Source organism: Hemicordylus capensis, chromosome 7 (genome assembly GCF_027244095.1).
Source record: "Hemicordylus capensis ecotype Gifberg chromosome 7, rHemCap1.1.pri, whole genome shotgun sequence".
NCBI classification, from domain to species: Eukaryota; Metazoa; Chordata; class Lepidosauria; order Squamata; family Cordylidae; genus Hemicordylus; species Hemicordylus capensis.
Window position 1 is genome coordinate 16249055 of NC_069663.1, and position 20842 is coordinate 16269896.

General features: G+C 46.1%; 1 protein-coding gene and 2 non-coding genes across 12 annotated transcripts in view; all 3 read right to left on the minus strand.

The window, feature by feature from the left end:
- The window catches only part of PUM1 (pumilio RNA binding family member 1), a 93529-nt gene that overhangs the window by 12916 nt on the left and 59771 nt on the right, over positions 1-20842 (minus strand). For 7 of the 10 annotated variants that reach the window (XM_053267692.1, XM_053267685.1, XM_053267684.1 and 4 more), the window contains 8 exons: positions 15181-15335; positions 10959-11097; positions 8148-8291; positions 6246-6536; positions 5334-5570; positions 3291-3558; positions 1784-1913; positions 488-622 (listed from right to left, as the gene is read on the minus strand). In XM_053267692.1, coding sequence (XP_053123667.1) covers positions 488-622; positions 1784-1913; positions 3291-3558; positions 5334-5570; positions 6246-6536; positions 8148-8291; positions 10959-11097; positions 15181-15335 — 1499 coding nt within the window. The remainder of the gene's footprint in view (positions 1-487; positions 623-1783; positions 1914-3290; positions 3559-5333; positions 5571-6245; positions 6537-8147; positions 8292-10958; positions 11098-15180; positions 15336-20842) is intronic. The other 3 variants (XM_053267690.1, XM_053267689.1, XM_053267686.1) reach the window with 1 other exon arrangement.
- On the minus strand, positions 12349-12434 carry LOC128333424 (small nucleolar RNA SNORD103/SNORD85). The gene has a single exon (XR_008310939.1). It is a non-coding gene; the product is annotated as a small nucleolar RNA SNORD103/SNORD85 (small nucleolar RNA).
- On the minus strand, positions 18540-18606 carry LOC128333425 (small nucleolar RNA SNORD103/SNORD85). The gene has a single exon (XR_008310940.1). It is a non-coding gene; the product is annotated as a small nucleolar RNA SNORD103/SNORD85 (small nucleolar RNA).

A 20842-nucleotide genomic window follows, 5' to 3' on the forward strand; every position in this document is an offset into this window, starting at 1 on the left:
TAGGATAGGCTGAGAGAGAAATGACTGGCTCAGAGTCACCCAGATAGTATCATGGCTGAATGGGGATTTGAACTCGGGTCTCCCCGGTCCTAGTCCAGCACTCTAACCACTACACCACGCTGGCTCTTATGGCCAGAACTTATGGCCCAACTCAAGGAAGGAGTAGCGCTTTCCAGACTGCCCTGCTTAGCACCCAGGACAAAACTGTCGCCTTCTGCCACACCACCACCGCTTCATGTTAAAAATGCAACCAACAGCAATCCTTGGATTCACTCCCCACAACCCCACTCCGCCATGATGCATCCCTAGCTTTGTCTCCCCAAGGCGGCATTACTATTTGTACACTTACACATGCCACAGAACAGATGCACCAATAAACTAAAAGAAAAGAAAAGAAATCACAGAGACAAAAGCAATATCATTCCGTCTTCAAAAACCACAAGGACGACATTCAACATCAAGAAGTAAAGTTAAAATGGAAACTTACAATTACCTGCTGGTCTGGGGGGATAAACTCGAGAGCTTTCTGAATCACTCTGCAGCCGTACATTTGCAAAGCCAGGGAGAGAACATGCCCACGGATACGTTCTGCCAAGGCAAGTTTTTGTTCCAGGCTGCCAAACTAGAGGCGATAATAATAGCATACAGAAATTAGAATCCGAGAGTAGGGATGATTGCTTACCGTTTTAAGAGTACTGAACACTTCCTAGGTACTGAACACAAATTAAACTGCCCACAGGTTTTCAATCTACTTGGTTGCAGGCTGTGTTTCTAGAAACTGCTATCGCAAAGAAAACAGGGGCAAGGAGGGAAGAGGAAAACAATACATTTCAGATACCAACAGGGATCCACAAATTTAGGGTCAGTCACTAGCCAACCATTATTTGTGGTTGCCAGCAGTTCCTTCTCTTCTCTCAGATCGTTTTCTGGCACACAGGCAGAGGGTCTTGTGTCACATAGGAAGCTGCCTTAACCTGAGTCAGACCACTGGTCCATCTAGCTAGGTATTACCTACACCAAGGCTGCTCAACTTTGGCCCTCCTGCAGATGTTGGCCTACAACTCCCAGGAATCCCTAGCTATTGACTACTGTGGCTGGGGATTATGGGAGCTGTTGTCCAAAAACAGCTCGGGGGGGGGGGGGGCTAAGTTAAGCTGGCAGTGGCTCTCCAAGGTTACAGAGGCAGGAGTCTCTCCCAGCCCTACCTGGAGATGTCAAGGAGGGAACTTGGGACCTTCTGCTCTTCCATTGAGCAGTAGCCGCATCCCCTAAAGATTATATTACAGCATTCACATGTAGTCTCCCATCCAAATGCAAACCAAGACAGACCCTGTTTCACAGAGGAGGCTATCCACGCTTGATTCCACAAGACCAGCTCTCCTCCCTGTCATTGGCACAGGGAGATGCAGTTGGTAAGCAACAGTGGAAGTCCTCTCTTACTGCTCAGAATGGATTCCTACGATTTCTCACGGTCTCAGAAATGGCAGTGGAAACGAGACCTCTGGGAGAAGATGAGCTCTGTGTGGTGCTGAGTGTCTTGCTACTTGCCAGAGAATCAGTAGATGCTTGGGTACCAACATTCATTTTTCATAATTTGTCATAATGACTGGGTGGAAGGGCCACTACGAAACCAGGCTTTGAGGGGAAGAGACAAATGAAAGTTGGTCTCTCAGTCAGACTTATGGAGTGGACTTAATTGTCTCATCTCACTCTCTGATGCAGCCAGATTTTCCTCTTGATTTTGGATGCACAGATAGAAGTTTGCTTGGTGGACAGGACTCACCTCAAAGAACTTTTGGATGACGTAGTTTCCAAACACGTCAACCATCAGCTGATAGGCTGCCTGCAGGATTTCATTGAACACAAGCTGCCGTTCGGCTGGGGTGGCACGTTCCAGTTTGAGCTGGATAAACCTGCAGATGTTGCAAATAAAAGGAAAGAGGGTAAGTGCCAAAGGCCTGCCTTTAGGCACAGCTTGAGGACTGAACTGCACATGTCCAGGGCAGTGTTCACTCTAAGGCGTGCACATGTGTTCACGCTCACACAGTTTTTGATGTCCACTCAGTTTTAGATCCTGCTTAGGCTGAATCAGGAAGGCCCTATTCTGAATGCACATGTGCACACTGCCACCCAGAACAAAACTCATTCTGCATACCGATGGAAAAAATTGGAGAGAAGATTAGTCCAGGGGGATCCTTGATTGTTTTTTCTTTGAATACCTATCCCCCTAATGCCATGTATCAACTTGCTTCTGAAAACCCTCTCAGTTTATATTCTTTATTATTATTATAATAAAAAACTACACTTGATCAGTGCCCTTGGTTCAGTACCAAAAGAACTTGAACACCATCTTGACACCTTGGGCATCGATAAAATTACAACACATCAGCCACAGAAGGCCACACTGCTTGGGACAGCACGAATACTACGACGTTATCTTTAATTTTTCCCTTGGCCTTGGGAAACTAGTTCCAGGCTTACTTGGATCAGCCAGCTGCTTCAAGTGTTTTCTGAAAACTGGTTGCAAACCTGAAAGCCGTCCAAGAGCCCAGGGCTGCACTTCAACCCTCCAGTGGGGTTTGGACTACAACTCCCATCATCCCCAGTCACAGTGGCCAACAGTCAGGGATGATGGGATCTGTAGTCCAACATCTGCGTGAGGGCCGTTGTGCAGCCTTGCTATAGCCTGACTGCACCCGCCTGCCCCCTGCATATCAACTCCCTACTGATTTAACGCATCCAAATTCTAGTACACCGGGGGGGGGGTCCTTCCTCAGCCCCATCTAGAGAGATCTCAGGGATTACTACTAAGAATTTATATATTGCTTTTCAAGCAAAGTTCCCAAAGCAGTTTACACAGAAAGAAAGAAAGAAAGAAAGTAAGATGGTTTCCCTATCCCCCAAAGGCTTGTTGTCTAACAAGAAACATAAGGTAGACACCAGCAACGGCCACTAGAGGGATGCTGTGCTGGGGCTGGATAGGGCCAGTTGCTCTCTCCTTGCTAAAAATAAGAGAATCACCACCTTGCTAAAAGTAAGAGAACCACCACTTTCAAAGGGGTCTCTTTGCTCAGGGATGGACTTTCAGTTAAAGGCAGTGCCCAAGTGCATTGAATCTGGCAAACCTTTCTATTTCATGTGGACAACGGTTACTTTGTGCAAGTGGTACTTAATGCTGATGTGTTCCTGCTTTGTGTATTTAGGGATTCACTCTCCTGCAATTGGTATTTCTCAACTTGACTGGCGAGCATCGACTCAGGAGGGCAACTCTGGGGCCCTTCTCTACTGACCTGGACCCATGCTGATCCTGGGAGAACTCCATGATGTGCCCAGCAATCTCCCTCAGCTGCAGATTTGGGTACCGGTTATTACGGAAGTCCTCGAGCAGCCTGCTGCGGCCGGAGGGCATGACGTCGGACATCCCATAACGCAAGCGGGAGGAAGGGAAAAGCGTACTGCTGGGGCTGAAGAGGCTGGAGGCACTGCTGGCGCTGCGGTACTTGGCTTCCGCTCCTGGAGCGGCAGAGATGTAACGGCCACTTCCATTTGTAAGTCCGCCTGTGAGGAGAGGATTATATATATATTATTTTTTAAAAAATGTTTTTTAAAAGCTTACTTGAACTGCTAAGAAAGGATCGAGGTTGTGAGACGGTAGCCTCATTCAGAGGTTATAAAATCGCCCCGCTGTAGTACAGCTGGGCGAAGGGGGAGGAAGTCCCGCCCCTGCAGTGGCGGAGGAAGTCCCACCCCCACATCCCACTGCCCATGCCTACAGCGGGGCTTGGCTGGAGAGGGGAAAGCCCAAGGCGTGAAGGCAAGACTGAATCGGTCCAGTCTCGCAATCATGGAAGTGCCCACCATCATGTATTTGGCTTTTCCCTCTTCAGCCCAGCCCCGCTGTAAGCAGGAATAGTGGGCGCACTGCTGACTGATGCGGCAAGGGCGGGATTTCCTTCCCCTTCGGCGCACTGCACACAGTTACAGCAAAGCCATTTTATCACACCTGGATGAGGCTAATTTGTCTTGCTTTCATAAGCTGTATCTTTTTCTTTCATATATCGGACTCCTTGTTTCTGTCACATTATTGTTCACCACTTTCGGAAGGTTTTATCTTAAAAAGCTCATCAGGTAGAACAGTTAAGTGGCTCTATCCCTGGTGCCTGGCTTTCTGCCTCCAATTGTTGGACATCAGTAGTAGTAAAAAAATAAGTAGATCCTACAAACCTGCAGCCTGCCCACCCCAGGCCTAGTTGTTAAAGAAGCCCTTGCAGCTAGAACCAACAATTCCCCCAGATCTCAAGCAACACCCACAATTAGTGTCTCCATCTTGTAAAAGGTTTGTTTATTCACCCTCATCCAGTCTCTCAAGTAACTTATCAAAATGTATAAAGTGTTCACAAGTGCTTACATGAAGTGTTCCATTGCCTCCAATATAGAAACTGGGAAAGCAAAACACGATGTAACCTGATTAGCATACGCTCATACTGCCAGTATTGACCTCCAACCGAGTGTTTTATCCATTGAGGAAGCACAAACAATGGGTCAAACTGAAACGGTTGCAGTATCCAGTGCTATGGAACATAAGAGCACAAGAACAGAAGATCCTTGCTGGATCAGGCCCAAGGCCCATCTAGTCTAGCATCCTGTTTCCCACAGTGGCCCTCCAGGTGCCTCTGGGAAGCCCACAGACAGGAGATGAAGGCATTTCCCCTTTCCTGCTGTTGCTCCCTTGCAACTGGGATTCAGAGGTGTCCAGCCTCTGAGCCTGGAGGTAACCTACAGCCTTTGACAGGCCTATCCCCCATGAATTTGTCAAAGTCCTTTTAAAAGCCATCCAAGCTGATGGCCACCACCACATCCCATGGCAAAGAATTCCATAATTAGTTTTATGCTGTGTAAAGAGGGTTACAAATTTCCTAGCTACTGGTCCTAAATTTCCTAGCCATCCATTTCAGAGGAGGATCCTTGGTTCTTGTGGTGTTAGGCAGAAAAAATTCTCAGTCCACTCTCTACATCATGCATAATTTTAAAAACCTCTTATCACGTCTTGCCTAAGTGGCATTTTTTCTAAACTGAAAAGCCCTGTGCGTTTCAGCTTTCCCTCGTAAAGGTGCTCCAGACCCCTGGTCATCTTGGCTGCCCTCTTCTGCACTTTTCCCAGTTCTACAATATCCTTTTTGAGATATAGCGACCAGAAATGTACACAGTATTCCAAATGGGGCTGCACCATAGATTTGAATTATGGCATTACAATATTTCCCCACAGACTCTCACAAGCACAAGGGCAGAGATCTCTATTTGCACACTACGATGTTAAGAATAATGACCCTTACCAATGTTTAAACTCGAAGAGGATCCATGAGAAGATAAGGATGGTGGTGGAGTCTGAGAATGGCCAGGTCCCTGACTAGGCAAAGGCATGCCGACGGGCCCCGGAGAAGAGGAGAATCCAAGGCCATTGTAAAAACTGTGTCCAATAGGAGTCAAGTTGCTAGATGTCCTCTTATACAGGTCGCTGCTGCCTGTGAGGGAGTCTCGGCGAGAGCCGCTGCCTGTGTTCGAGTTTGCAACTGAAATGGGAGGAAACGGAGGACAGTGATGAAGAAGACATTACAAGGAAGTGCATATGGATATTAAGTGGACAGATGCTTACCCAGGAACAAAGGAAGCAGCCTTTTATCGAGCCATACTATTGGTCCATATTGCTCAGAATTGTCTACACCAGGACTGCTCAACTTAGGCCCTCCAGCTGTTTTTGGACTACAACCCCCATAATCCCCAGCCACAGTGGCCAATAGCCAGGGATTATGGGAGCTGTAGGCCAACATCTGCAGGAGAGCCGAAGTTGAGCAGCCCTGGTCTACACTGACTGGAAGAGGCTCTCCAAGGTTTCAGGCAGGGGTTTTGCCCAGCCCTACCTGGAGAAGCTGCCAGGGAGTGAACCTGGGAAAGAATCCTTGTACATCACATCTATTTCATTAAACTAGTAATATTCCCGATTCCACTCCAGTGCCTTGTCCTTGCATACCACGACTCATTCCCTTGGATTCTTCTAAGCAGAACCTGTTGGCCTTCTACATAAGAACAGATGCCATACCGCCTCTCTCCGCCCGACAAGGCACCCTGCTAAACGTATCCATGGCAGAACTGGAGAGTTCCGTTCCCAGGGCAAAACCGTACATACCACCCGCCAAACCATACTCGACGCACACCTGCCTGCCTGGAAAGCCACTGGCCAGTCCTACCTGCCGTCCCAAAGCCTCCCAGCGCGGACCCCAGTGTAGCACCAAGTGAACTGCTGCTGCCAAAGCCGAGGGAAGTGTTGGCAGGCTGGGCCGAGCCCTGAGAGAAGAGCGAGCTGCTCTGGGAATTGCTCGTGAGGGAGTTGTTGCCGTAGAAGGAGCTGGAGGCCAAGTTGCTGGTGGGCTGCTGCTGCGGTTGAGGCTGCTGAGTCCCGAGAGGGCGGAAGGGTCCATTGGTCGTTCCTGCGAGCCCTCCAGCGGCGCCATTGGCTGAAGCAGCAGCAGCTGCGACAGCTGGGGGCGGGGGGAAAGAAAGCCATTCACAGAAGAGAATGTCCCTTTTCAGTGCATTTATTCTATTTATTGTTACATTTCTATAGCGCCTTTCATTAAAAAAAATCTCGAGGTAGGCTGCACAAAAGTTAGAACAAGACTACAAAAATTATACAATTAAGTGACTGTTGCTGGTGTCTATCTTGTGTTACTTTTAGATTGTGAGCCCTTTGGGGCCAGGGATCCATCTTATTTATTTATTATTTCTCTGTGTAAACCTCCTTGAGCCATTTTTGGAAGGGCGGTATAGAAATTGAATAAATAATAACAAATAAGTCTGCAGTGGTCCGTCTGCAGTTGCCACCGGCTTGTCTGGTGGCTACTCGGGGACGGGCCTTCTCCGCTGCTGCCCCAAAGCGTTGGGACACATTCCCTGCTGAAAGAAGAGCCCCTCCATCTCTGACAATTTTTTAAAAATCTTTAAAGACATACCTGTTCACCCAGGCTTTTAATTAAGTACCGTTTTAATAGTTTTAACATTGTTTTAAAATATTGTTTCAAGGTTTTAAATTGTTGTAATGTTTTTACTTTTTGTTGTCATTTTATTTATTGATTGATTTGATTTGATTTGATTTGATTTGTATACCGTCCTTCCAAAATGGCTCATTTTAACTTTTCTGTGGTAAAACACCCAGAGACATACGTTTTGGGCAGGATAAAAATATGCTAGCCAGCTAAATAAATAAATAAATATAAACAAATATATTTGCTAGAATAGAAAAATACAGATCTGATAAACGATTTTTTTAAAAAGCACAATATAACCATAAAAGATACAAAAGCAGCGGCAATAGGAAAATCATATAAAAGCCTGGGTAAAAAGTCAAAGATTTCACACACTTTCTAAAAACTGTGATGGAGACTGAGGAGCGGATGGCTACTCTGGAGAGCATTCCAGAGTCTGGGGGCAACAACTGAGAAGGCCCTGTCCCATCTGCATGACAGCCGAGCCTCCCTCACTGTGGGGGCACCCAGAGCAGAGTGCCCCCACCCTCCCGCATGACCTCGTCAAGCAGGCAGCAACCTTTGGGAACAGGCGGTCCTTCAGGTATTTAGGCTGAAAATATATTTCCCCAGGGATCCCTACAACCTTTTTGATCTGTTCTTATCAATGCTAGTGGGCAACGTCTACCCTGTTGTGATTATGGCATGCCACCCTGGATTTCCTCCTCCCTTGCTTCCACACAATCACTTCTACACAGGTCTTCCTCCTCCCTTGCTTCCACACAACCGGAAAGGAAATTGGGAGCACACGCAGCTCCCAAACCAGGGTAGAACACAGTTTTTGATTGTGTGATTGGCCTCTTTGTGATTTTCAGCACCTACTGTCTAGTTCCACTGTGGTTAAGCAGAGCTTGTACCATCTGCAAAGAGCACCCAACCCCCGCTTGATCCCCAAGTGTCTGAATCCGTCCCCCCAACACCACAATGTCACCTGTACTCCGAGATCCCACAGCTCTGCCCGTCCACTAACCCTGGCTAGGAAACCTTGCATTCCAAAGCATGGGACCCAGAAGACTATCGCCATTCAGAGCATCACTGTGACTCTTTGACGGCTTGAGCAAGACTTGCCTGCTTGTGCTGCTGAGGAGCTGATGATGACGGGAGCAGGGGCTACCAGTCGTACCGGGGCTCCGAGGCCATTCCTGGCCCCCGTGTTCACCACAAGAGCACCTGTTTGGTCATAGTAAGCTGCAGGGGCGAGCACTGGATAGCCTACGGAAACAGGGAAATCAAGCATGCAGTTATGCCAGCCAATGTGCATTGTGCTTCTCTCTTCCTAATATCCCCCCACCCAACTCCTTTTCGATATAAATATACTAGTAGGTGAGGTCTATCATTAAGAACATAGGAAGCTGCCTTCTACTGAGTCAGACCATTGGTCCATCTAGCTTAGCATCATCTACACTGGCAGTGGCTTCCCCAAGGTTGCAGGCAAAAGACTCTCTCAACCCTATCTTGGAGATGGTGCCAGGGAAGAAACTTGGAACCTTCTGTATGCAAGCATGCAGATGCTCTTCCCAAAGCAGCCCATCCCCTAAAGGGGAATATCTTACAGTGTTTACATATGTAGTCTCCCATTCAAATGCAACCAGGGCGGACTTTGCTTAGCAGAGGGGACAATGCATGCTTTCTACCACAAGACCAGCTCTCCTCCCTGACTTCAATAAGTCATTGACAAGGCAACGTCACTTTGTGTAGATTACACTTACAGAATATATAAAATCTCCTGTATATAAAAATCCAAAACCTTATCACAACATGGTAAAATTCCTATAAAAATCCTGGCTAATCTGGGAGCAGAGCAAAGAACCACGAACAATGAAACCAAGTCCGTGGTTCTTTGATCTAGTTCAATCACATCCATCACCTCTCACAAAACTGTCTGCCTCTTAGCAGAAGGGGAAAGGGAGGGAAAGTGTAGAGAAGACTGTTAGGACAGGGTAAGTTCATTGCTCCTGTGTCCTTAGCAAACTTCAGCCTGCTGTCTACTTTCTTGAGGATACAAACAGGCCCAGGAATGAATGTGTGAACCACTTGGTGACTTCAGCAGAGCATCCAGGATTCAGCCACTGTTGGCCAGGAGTCCAACAACACAGAGGACAAATGCCGAGGTCTTACAGCATTCTCAAGGTCTCCTCTTGACTTGGTAGTATATTTTCCCAGCAGGGTTTTTGTTTTGTTTTGTTTTTGCCCCATTATGAGGAAAACGCTCCTGGCCCGTGAGACAAATGCTTCTTCCATCTTGGTCAATGAAAAGAGGTATTGTTTGATTCTTGGCTCACACAGGTAAGCCACCTCACATCCAGGTCCAACTTGTCATGCTGCAGTGTAACAGACTTGAAGGGGAGTACAGCCTTCAAAAAATCTGGTTTCTGCAGGTAGATCTTTCTTGGCCTGCTTTTGGAGTCAGTTCAGGACAAAAACTGACCTAAAATACCCTTTTCTATCATTCCCTCTGACACACCCACAGGAAGATACTATGTTTTCCCCTCCTAAGAGAATAGACTCAATGGCAATTCTGATGTCATTCTGCTGGGGAGGCTGAACAAGTCTGGCCTTGTAAGCTGCCAGGATCGGAGTCTGCCATGGAGTGTCTTGGGGGAGACATAAGTGTGCTTAAATAAAAAGTAAGTGCTCTTACCAAGAGAGAGTTCACCATCAAAAGCTATGACGCTCCTGACTTAGCAGGTTACCTGGAAAGAACCACCCTAAAGAGCTTCAAACTACCACTGAGCGCCATTTAGTCTGCTTTCGGGTATCTACATTATACACTTCACCTGCAACTTGCACTTTAGCTGAGATCTGTCTCTTTTGAGGCGGAGATTGTACTAGGCTTGGAATATTAGAAGGATCATTCTAGCTTATCTCCTCATACTCTAAATGGAATAAGCACATCTGAGTTGCTTGCCGGGTGGATTTCTTTAAATCAAGGCAATTTAAACCCACAATTTAAAGCACCACAAAAAGAAGCAATTTAAATTTAAAAAAAATTATAGGCATTCTTTTCAAACAGAACTGCATATTAACTGGTTGCTATAAACGTAAGAACACACTGCTTTAATGTCGCTTCATTCCGACAACCAGGCCTAACATCTCTTGGTGGCACTGTTTACATTTACGACATTTGTGTCTTTACCCCACAGAATTTCTTCAACGTATTCACAGATAGGATCTCTTATGACCTGCAAGCAGGACAAGAATTTGTGAACAGGTGTTGGTTGGAATCAACAGTAGAAGAGGCTTTTTCTTTCCCATGTTCCTTTCTGTTTTAGTCCATCCTTCTTAGCTATATAACTGCCCTGTCCCACCCCACTGCACGCTCTGGAAACAGCTGTTGGGCAGATACGGTTCTCTATGTGATGGAACGTCCATGTCCACTGATTGGCAGATGACTGATCACTCAAACGACCAAATGGGGTTCAACCCAATCAACGAACAACTCATCCTGTCTCCTAATTGTAACATTTACGTTTGTGTGTGCATGTGCGCACGCACACCATTTCTCCCTCTCCCGCACCTAGACTAAAGGTTTGCAACAAAACGTGTTCTAAAAGGTTGGGAACCTCTGCCTTACACCATTACATTCAAACACACTCTGCACACTTAATTAAATGTGTATTTGAACAATATATCGGAAAACATACACTCACTCCACTGACAATACCAAGTGATTCAATTTTAAACCAAAAGTCACCTTATACAGGCAGTCCCAAAAAACTTTACTACCCAGAGCTCTTTCTGCAAGCACAAAACCACTATCTGAGCACAGAGCCGGCATGCGCAATTCCAGCAGAAACCAGGCTATGTGACAGTACTGGGAATAACCTACTCCTGTGGGAATGGTGGAGGGAGATCTGCTGCAGCCACCAGAGCTCTTACCTGGCATCCCTGCCGCCAGTCCTTGCCCAAAAGCAAGAGCCGAGTTTACTGCTGCCGCAGCTACCAGAGGATCAGTTTGTTGGCCCTGTTGGTTCTGATTTGGTGTCAAAGGGCGCTGACTGGCTCCTCCGCGGAGAACCTTAGACAGAGAAAAACAAAACAAGGTTGTTGCACAGACTTTATACTTGGTCAGCTAAAGGGAACCAGAAACCGTGGCACCGACAGATTCATTCGGGTGGGTGGCAGGGGCAGCCTCTCGAATACACCGTCACTGGTGCAACAAGAAGTTCTTTACAAGAATAAGTTAACCAAATCAGTTCGAAGAATCACCTCCTTCCACACAAACCTGCCTAACTACTGAGATCTTCTTCGGAAGTTTCCAATTTTCTGCAGTGCGGCAGGCAGCAAGAAGAAACAGAGCTTTCGTGGCCATGGCACAGCACCCCACCTTTGGCAAACCCTCTCCCCGTCCACAATAAGTTCCACCTTTTCTCAGTAGATCTGAATAAGATTTAATGTTGCTGAACTGTAATTTGTCAGCTGAATGTGCAGCTTCAAATTCTGTGCAGGTTTATATTTGGGAAGCTCTCCGATTAGGAGTTGGGACATACCATATTTGAAAAATGTATACATACCATTTAAAAGCCGTGGTTAGCACAAAGAGGCAGAGGGTACCGTGTTCAAAATGGCTCCTTCCTGCTGCTGCATCAGTGTCATGAGACTGGAAGGGTGGGACTGTAACACACACACCCTATCTGCCATTCCTCCCATGTAAAACTCCCTCACTGGGTACCACGTGCAAAAAGGAAGACCTAACTTGCTGCTGTGGAGCAAGAACACGGAGCCTCCCTGGTTATTAGGAACAAGCATTGGCTACGAAGCCCAGCTTTGAGGATTCACAGCTAAATCTATGAATAATAATTAGAAGCCCACATGTCAAATTTATTAAATAAATATGGCTTTAAATAATATCTTAATCTGGTTTTTATATGTCTTAACTGTTAAATTCTTGGCTTATTTTTGGTTTGTTTTATGCTGTAAATTGCCTAGAGACTTTGGTAGTGGGCGGTATACAAATTAATTTAACTAACTAACTAAATGTCTATGAGTTACTGAAAACAGTAGCAGTAAAGCTATGCCTTCTGCGCCCTATGGCAACTGTGAACATTACCTTCAATGTATTTTCAAGTGAACATCTTTTATATGACCTCCGTTCTAGAAAGAGGGACCTTGCTCTTCTGATCTTGCAATGATTATGGAACTGATCTCATTCAAGATACTATAAAATTACCTTCCTCTACACAAACTCCATCCCTTGGATATTTCAAACTTGGGAGGATACACATGTTTAACAGGCAGAGAAAGCTAATAGCAGATGTTTTTGAGAAGGTCCAGCTCAGCACATCTGAGTACATAGCATGCTTTTCATTACTGAACAGCGTTCTCAGTGAGGGCAAGGGTGTCATCACTGCCAGACCTTTGAGGGCAACCAAGACATACAAGGGCATAATAGAAAAGAAGAAAGAAAGTAACAAGAAAACAAGGGGGGAAGGTCAAGGTGTTTGGGCTAGTCAAGGTGTTTGGGCTAGTTTGGGCTAAGGTTTGATTTCTGGCTCCCTAGGAGTTTGTTTTTTGACAAGGCAGTTTCAGTTGTGCCTAGAGAGACAGTGAGGAAGGGATTAACTGGAGATGAGTCACACAGTTTGTGGGAGGGGCCATATACCTGAGGTGGCTCAGTTTGGAAGCAGCTCTTGAGAAGGCAAGGCTCAGACTAGGGGAGCTTTGAAACCCAGTGCTTTGTGAACAGGAGTTTGCTAACAGATATCAAAGGAGTTTTGCATGGAGTTTAGCAGAGAGATGTATAGGGAGGTGCTCAAGCAGAGGCCCCTTTATCACAAAGGAGACACCCAGCATGAGGAGAAGGTAATACCCCACTTTTGTAATCTTGGAAGGCAGAGCTTAAAACCATTAATTAGCTGACAACTGCAGCTAACACCTAGCTTTCAAGTATACAAACTATACATATTCTAGCCATTAAAGCCAGTTATGAAGGTAGAATGTCAGGAAGGGAAGGGGTGCTTCCCAGTCTATTGCACAGAATTTTGCATGTATGATTATCTGCGGAAGGGCAGAAGTCGCGGTTGTGTGCTCGGTGCAAAATTGCTCCTGGCTCTCACGGACAGTGTTTCCTCTAACAGAGATTCCCAGATGTTGTTGAGTTGTTGACTACAACTCCCATAATCACCAAGCAAAAGCCATTGCAGGGAGGATTCTGGGAGTTGTAGTCAACAACATCTGGGAATCTCTGTTAGAGAGAACACTGCTGGCCTTTATCTAGTTTTCAGCAGGTGGAAAGAATTCAATCTAAATTTCTTAGAGCTGTACTTTCGACCCCCCGTTGTGTCTCTAATGCCAGATTGAGACTGGAGACGGGTCTAGTGAAGGTGGAGGCTAGATATTGGATACTTACGATTTTTTACTGGATTAAAATCCATCACTCCCATGGTAGTTTAGTATTTCTCACATTACAAGATTCATTTCATGCCTCCTGGGAACGCAGAATACTTACTAAACTGGCAACATTGGGGTTGCTTCCGCTTACCCTGCTCAAAATGGAAGTATCACAAGCCCGTGCCTTGGTGAAACAGAAAATATTAGACACGGAGTGGCAGGAAGATTTATCTAAGGGGGTACTGGTACCTTTAGGGGTACTTGAAGGGCTCCCAGGGGTCCTCCTGCCACTGCACTCTGTGGCTGTGCTATTTGCTCCCCATCTGAGGATCACCAGCTTCATCAATGTGTCCTCAGCAACATGTCTGCTGCAGTAGGGGAGGGAGGGAGGTGAAGACACTCCTCCTCTGCTTCTGATTGGGTGGCTATGTGCTGAAGCTCAGCAAACCCCACACCTCAGCTTGAGTGACATGCTTCAGAAAAATAGTATTGAGTAATCCCATTAATTTCAATAAGACTGCTTATGAGTACCTTAGTGTGGATGCAAGTCAGTGATTATAGTAGCCTGTCTCCCTAATTGTAACATGAGAGAGAGAGAGAGAGAGAGAGAGAGAGAGAGAGAGAAATCCACACATACAAATGTAAATGTTATAGTTATGAGTCAGATTAATGGTAGCAATCTTATTGAAATTAATCAGAGACACACTCTAAAAATCCATATGGAGTACCTTCTGTCCCAAAGGACTAGCCCCTCTTGTTTTGGAAGACAGCTTCTAATTTAGCTGGCGTAGACGACTCTATGTTATGTTGGGCAAGCATGGATTCTCCCCTCAATTTTTAATTCTTCTGGGCCTTGATGCTGTTAAAAGGCTTCTAAAACAATGTATAGCAGACACTGAAAAGCAGAGCGACTTGGCACGAATCTCTGCAAGAAACCTTCTCGGTAATTTCACGAATTACCCTAAACCAGCCCACTATTTAATGAATTTAACTACCTTGTCCCAGAGAAGGACCGTCTCCCTTGCATGATTCAACGCACTCCCATCTGCTGTATTGGAGAATAGGTGTTGTAAAACCCCTATTACCAATCAAATCTGTCCTTGTGGTCAGGGGGTCAAAATTGTGACTTGTTTTTCTATACTGCTCGTTTTAGAGATATTCATATTTCTCTTATTTCCCCCACCACCTTTTTATCAAACATTCCTGTTAGAAAGGATAATGGATATTCAACTTTTTTAATTAGCTGATCGCTGTGTACCTTCAACACTGTATGTGGCCAAATTTTCTGATATAAGATCAGGTCTGAGCTGATTTGAGTATTGGTGCTTTGCATTACTTGTACTATTTTTATTGTGTTTTGTTTGTTTCTGTGATGTTAGAACAACGACCATATTAAAGCATTCATATGGGGTACCTGAACTGAAGGTTCATGACAGAAGGGATATGCTTCTAAAAAAAAAAAGAAGAAGTCCGGAACCTCCATTTTAACCAATGCAGACAACCAGGCACCGCTAACAAAAGCTAACCATTTTGCTAACGATGGCATCTAATGTGAGCTCGAGAGAACATAGGAAGTTGAAATAATGAAGGAAATAAGGAAATTGTGAAATAATGCCCCCCCTTTGATTGGCCCAAGATGAAGAAGGGTGGAATAAGGACAGCTTTCTCTTTGCAGCATCCTTAATATCTAGCCATGGAACATTTAGGCAGCAATTCCACGTTAGCCACAATGTCCTTCCTGCAGCCCTTCAGGCTCCGCCCAGCGGCTCACCTGTTGCTGCCCCTGCTGGGTCTGCTGAGAGGTCTGCTGATTCGAGGAGTTGGTGGCAGCGGCGGCGGCAGCGGCGGCTTGCTGTTGGAAGAGACTGGCAGGATACACTCCCCAGGGAGCAACTCCATAGTACTGGTGCGGGACGACGGCAGGCCCTAAAGTACCAACAGGGGACAGAGGTTATCTTCTCGCAGGGCTGAGTAACCGAGCCCAACCTTCATATATTAATTCTTCATCCACAGTGGAGCTGTGAGGTATTGGCTTTCCTGAATGAGGGCCTAGTGCCACTTGGAAAGGGAAAACCGGTAAAGATGCGGAGGAAGACATAGCCTCCGTTTCCCAAAAGTGTGTGCTTTTAGACAAAAAGTAGACTGCAGATCTTGAAAGGATAGCATCCACCATCAGCGTCTGCTGAAGGCAGTTCCCCCAAGACCCCGGTACTTTCCAGTCAGATGCCCAGAAGTCCAATCTGAAAGTTTGTTATTATACCTGATCTTTTCAAGTTTATGCACGCCCTCCCACTTCAGATTCTTGGGAGATAGATTCATGGAGGAGAGGTCTATCAATGGCTACTAGTCTGGGGCTACAGGCCCCCTCCAGCCTCAGAGGCAAGATGCTTCTCAATACCAGTTGCAGGGGAGCAACAGCAGGAGAGAGGACATACACATAGCTCTTGCCTGTGGGCTCCCCAGAGGCGTCTGGTGGGCCACTGTGTGAAACAGGATGCTGGGATAGATAGGCCTTGGGCCTGATCCAGCAGGGCTGTTCTTATAGAGTTACACAGCCCAAAAACTTAGAAGCCAGACAATGGTCAACTGACAACATTACTGGACTTAGTGACAGACACTGCGGAGGTGGGAGGTATATGGGCTGCTCTTTATCTGCTTTACAAAGTCGCATTCTAAAAACAGAAACAGGGTTGCCATGGACAAATATAGATCTTATTAACGAATGCTATCTCTGATCATCCTAGTCTGGGTACCACAGTTAAATTTCACTGCAGCTCCGTCCCTGGCGCCTGGGATTTGTGAAGCTCAGGTCTGAAGGCTTACCAATTAGCACAGTCCTGCCTCTGGAGCAAGTGAGAGGAGATAATCCATACTAGATTACTTCCTGCAGCAACAGAGGGAAAGATTATTTCCCCTTTTCAAGAGCATCTCAGTAGTGTCATGATTTTGATCGTGGCCCCCACTGCTCGCAGCTCCCACCCACCAACTGCTAGCCGCCACAGCCCCTGCTCACCCATCACCGCTGGTTTTCCCTCCCTTTGCCAGCCGCAGCACAGCCTAATGACATCACTGCCCCAATGCAAGCCCATAAACAGGCACCTGGGCAATGACATCATTGGACTGCATCACGGCCAGCTAAGGGAGGCATGGTGGCGGCAATGGGTGAACAGCCAAGTGGGGGTCACGGAGGTAAGTTCCGGAGAGTTGGTTTTCTGGTAGCAAGCATGAATTGTCCCCTTTGCTAAGCAGGGGATGGGGCCGCTCTGGGAAGAGCATCTGCATGCAGAAGGCTCCAAGTTCCCTCCATGGCAGCATCTCCAAGATAGGGCTGAGAAAGACTCCGGCTTGCAACCTTGGAGCAGCCGCTGTCAGTCTGTGTAGACCAAGGTTTCTCAACGTTGGGCCCCCAGATGTTATTGGACTTCCAACTCCCATAATTCCCAGCCCCAGTGGCCTTTGGTTGGGGATTAAGGGAGTTGCAGTCCAATAACATCTGGGGACCCGACGCTGAGAATCCCTGGTGTAGACAATACTAGCTACATGGACCAATGGTCTGACTTGGTAGAAGGCAGCTCCCTACATTCCTAAGGTGCGTGGCAGCTGCCCCCGAGCCCCACTTCATGGCCTGTGTGCTCTGTACGCATCCAGTCCATTATGGATCTGCCCCTTCAGCATATGCTGTGGAAGGAAACACAGCCCTCCTCCATCCTGGTTGGGTCCAACAGGTGACACTTTTAAAATCAGTGGCCCTTTCCAATCTCTAAAGTCAGAAGTACCTCGTGCAAGAATTTAATTTTTGCTGTTGCTTTCTTCAGCAATTTCTTTCAGAAGGTCTTGTTTTCTGGCTGCTAGCATGCAGCCTGGCTTGGTTCCCAATTCAGTTTCCAGCAACCTTTTTAAAGATTCTGGAGAGCAGAGCTTTGTGATTACTGCCTGCTCAAAAGGAAACAGCTGCCGGGTGACATTTCAGAATCCACATGTTTATAAATACTGCTGCACTCTCCACTACTGAAAAAGCAACAGGTCTTTGCTGCTTGATTTTTCTTGGAATTTATCATACTCATTCCCCAAAGGTTCAATATATGTTTTGTGGTATGTAGGAGCGCAACACAGTTTTTGTTGGGTTTTTTGCTACATGAAATCTAAATTTAATACTAACCTATTAAATCAAACCCTCCCACTTATAATCTCTAAAAATTGAACCCTCTATCAAAGACGTGACCCAGTACTAACACATTACAGAGAAAAGCAGCCTTTAATTCCAAGAATGAAGTATGGAAAAAGTAAATATGACACAACAGGTCATGTTAACGGAGGCCAGGGATCAGCAAATCACCATAGTTACCAGGATCCCACATCAGGCTCCAGGAAATGCCATATTATACCTCACTCCGATAATTCATTAAGCCCTCCTGGCCAATCTTCTTTATGTATTGTAGCACGATCGCCATCTATGGAGCTTTGCAACGTACCAGATGGCAGGTCTGTGCCACAGTGGGCTTATAACCTGAAATTATAATTACAGGCCACAGAGCAATATCGCCAGTGCTGTGTTCGTTTGGATCATTACAGGACTGCTCTCTTTGGTTCCCAGTTGTGCACCTCACCAGTCGTATCAGCTGATTGGCAGGAACTTGTTCTTATGTTACTGGACTAGCGTCATTGCCCCTTCCTTGTGGCTTCATTCTACACAGCTTCACTTGGATCTTTACACAAGTAGCAGCAAGAAAGGAAGACAAATGTGGGCACTGCTGATCAAACTCACAAGGAGTATTGAATCCAAGGAGAACAGCAAGGATGCCTTTCTTAAACTAGGTTATTTTAAAATGGCAATTTTGCCCAATTCATGTCTGGCTCAGAGCTATAAGAATGTACAGAAGTCATTCCCCTGCTAACTAAGCAAAGAGGCACCTTTTAAGAAGTAGGGAGTCTCTTTATTGAGGAGGGGGGAGAGCCATTGGCCCTATCCAGCCCCAACACAGCATCCCTCCAGTGGCTATTGCTGGTGTCTATCTTATGTTTCTTTTTTAGATTGTGAGCGCTTTGGAGACAAGGAGCCATTATTTATTTATTTATTTATTTCTATGTAAACCATTTTGGGAACTCTTGTTGAAAAGTGGTATATAAATTTCTGACATATCCATATTCATTGCAGAACCACATTCTCAGTGAGGGCAAGTGCATCATCACTGCTAGACACGAGAGGGCTAAGAATACAGAAGGCAGGCCCTGTCTACATGAGATGGGCCCATGTGACCATCACTGCCCCTGAGCGGTGCTGGTGTAGAAGTAGCCATGTTATTGCCTGCATGCAAATGTTTCTGGAGCGTCGTGGGATGGAGCCACAAGGAAGTGCCGTAACACACGTCAGATGTGAAGAGGCTGGGATCAAAAAAGGACTAGTGGACAACAAAGTCACCGCGCCGTAACTGGCTCAGAAATGGACTGGTAGACAAGCGAGAGCCCAATGGGGCCATGTGTATGTGGAGCAGTGATCTGGCAACCCGTTTCATGGCTTTGACCAAGTTTAGAAGACTGGAGACAGGACAGTAGTGTCATACGTTTTTGAACATCTGGACCACCGGACTACCTTAATTTAACTATACCTTATATCTTTATTTTTAGGCTTTAGTGTTGACTTGCCAAAGATAATCATACCAGCCTGGCCACACAGAGGCCATGTGTGCAGGCACACGGCCTCCATAAAGGCCGCCAGGCGAAGGCCGAAAACTGGCTGAAGAGTGGCCGAACCGGCTGAGGGGGTGATTAAGAAGGCCAGTGGGGGGGAGGGGAACCTCCACGGACACACACACAAACACCTCCAGGAACTCCCCCGAGGGGAGTAAAAGGTACAAAAATGTTTTTATTTTATTTTTTACACAACTAAGCTCGCAAACCCCCCAAACTTTCAGGGATGTTCGGTCCGGGGTCGGACCGATCAGGGCGGTTCAGTTCGACCCTGAACGGTCGAACCAAACCTGTTTGCACACCCCTATTCTAAAGCATAGGTCCTTAGCTCCGCAGTAACTTCTTCTGGCCACTAGAGGCATGATGAGTTTAATAGGTCTGTCTTGGTCAGTTAGAGTCAGTCAGCTAGAATTGTTCAGTGATGAAGCCGAATACTTGTTTGGGTATATTGTTCGACGGCGCTCTCTCAGTGTGTGATGTTTTAGTTTCTTAATATATCTTTATTTGCTTTTGAACTCAACCTACAGTCTCCAGAAATTTTTTTGGGCTAAACGTCTATATCACCAGAGCACACCCAGCTGCGTGAGGACTTTAATGTTTCTCCTCACACCCCACAACATTAACAACGGTTAAAGAATCTGAAGAGGGTCATGGGATCAGGAGCAACCTTCTCCCAAGACAAATCTTCTCCACCTGCCTTCACTGTGGTTAAGCACAATCCACTGTGTAGACTGAAACTGGTTTCAGACAGTTAGCCACAACCACAGTTAACACAGAGCCAATGTGATGCTGACTTGCTTTTCAGAGGGGCAGGGAGCATTCACACCAAAGAAGGTAACTGCAGGGAGGGAGACCAAGGGCACACATACTAACATATGCCTAGCTGTATTGTACCTTTCGGTGGTTTTTAATTAGAAGCCACTTTGCGAGCCAATCTCATACCTGCCAACATGTCCCAATTTCCCATTCAGGTGAATAGGGACGTGTTGGCAGGTATGCAATCTTGGCTTAAATATAGTGGCTGGCATACTCTGTGCGGGTTTTTGTTTGTTTGTTTTTAAATTAAAGGTCTATTGACTGACATACTGCCCAAAGATAAATAAGCCTAGTAATGCTGCATGTATGCAAGCTACACAAATGATGCTACACAAGAGCAAGCCCATTGAAAACAATGGACATACTCTCATGTAATGTCATTTGCACAATTTTTGCATTTGTGTAACTTGTATGCACACAACGTTACTAGGCGGATGTACCTTTGGGCAGTATGTCAGCTAACAGACTTTTAAATAAAAAATAAATAAAACCTGTGGCATAAAATTCCTAACAGAAGCTAAGAGAGACCCTTTGTGGTGTCACTTTGAAATTTTGATTCAGAAGATACTCTTTTATTAGGCAAAGACCATGGCTACAATGTACCTCGCTGAAGCCTCTCATCTCCTGACTGATCTTCCAAGATACCATGTCTAAGGAAGACCATATACAATCTAACCTATGCTTAAAGCATGCAGCATACGCTCTGGTATTCATCCAAGGTTTAATTTTGAAAGAGGATACTTCCTCCCCACAGAAATACAGCAGTCCACAGTACGGCCCAGAGGTAGAGTTAACCCCAGCTGTCAAAGCTCTGCATACCTTCCTTTTACTATTTCAAGCTGCTACAATTTCAGCTGCTCAAGTTATGAACTTGAGTGACATTTTGGGGGGGTGGGGGCTAAGAAAGTAAGGACTGACCAAAGAGGACT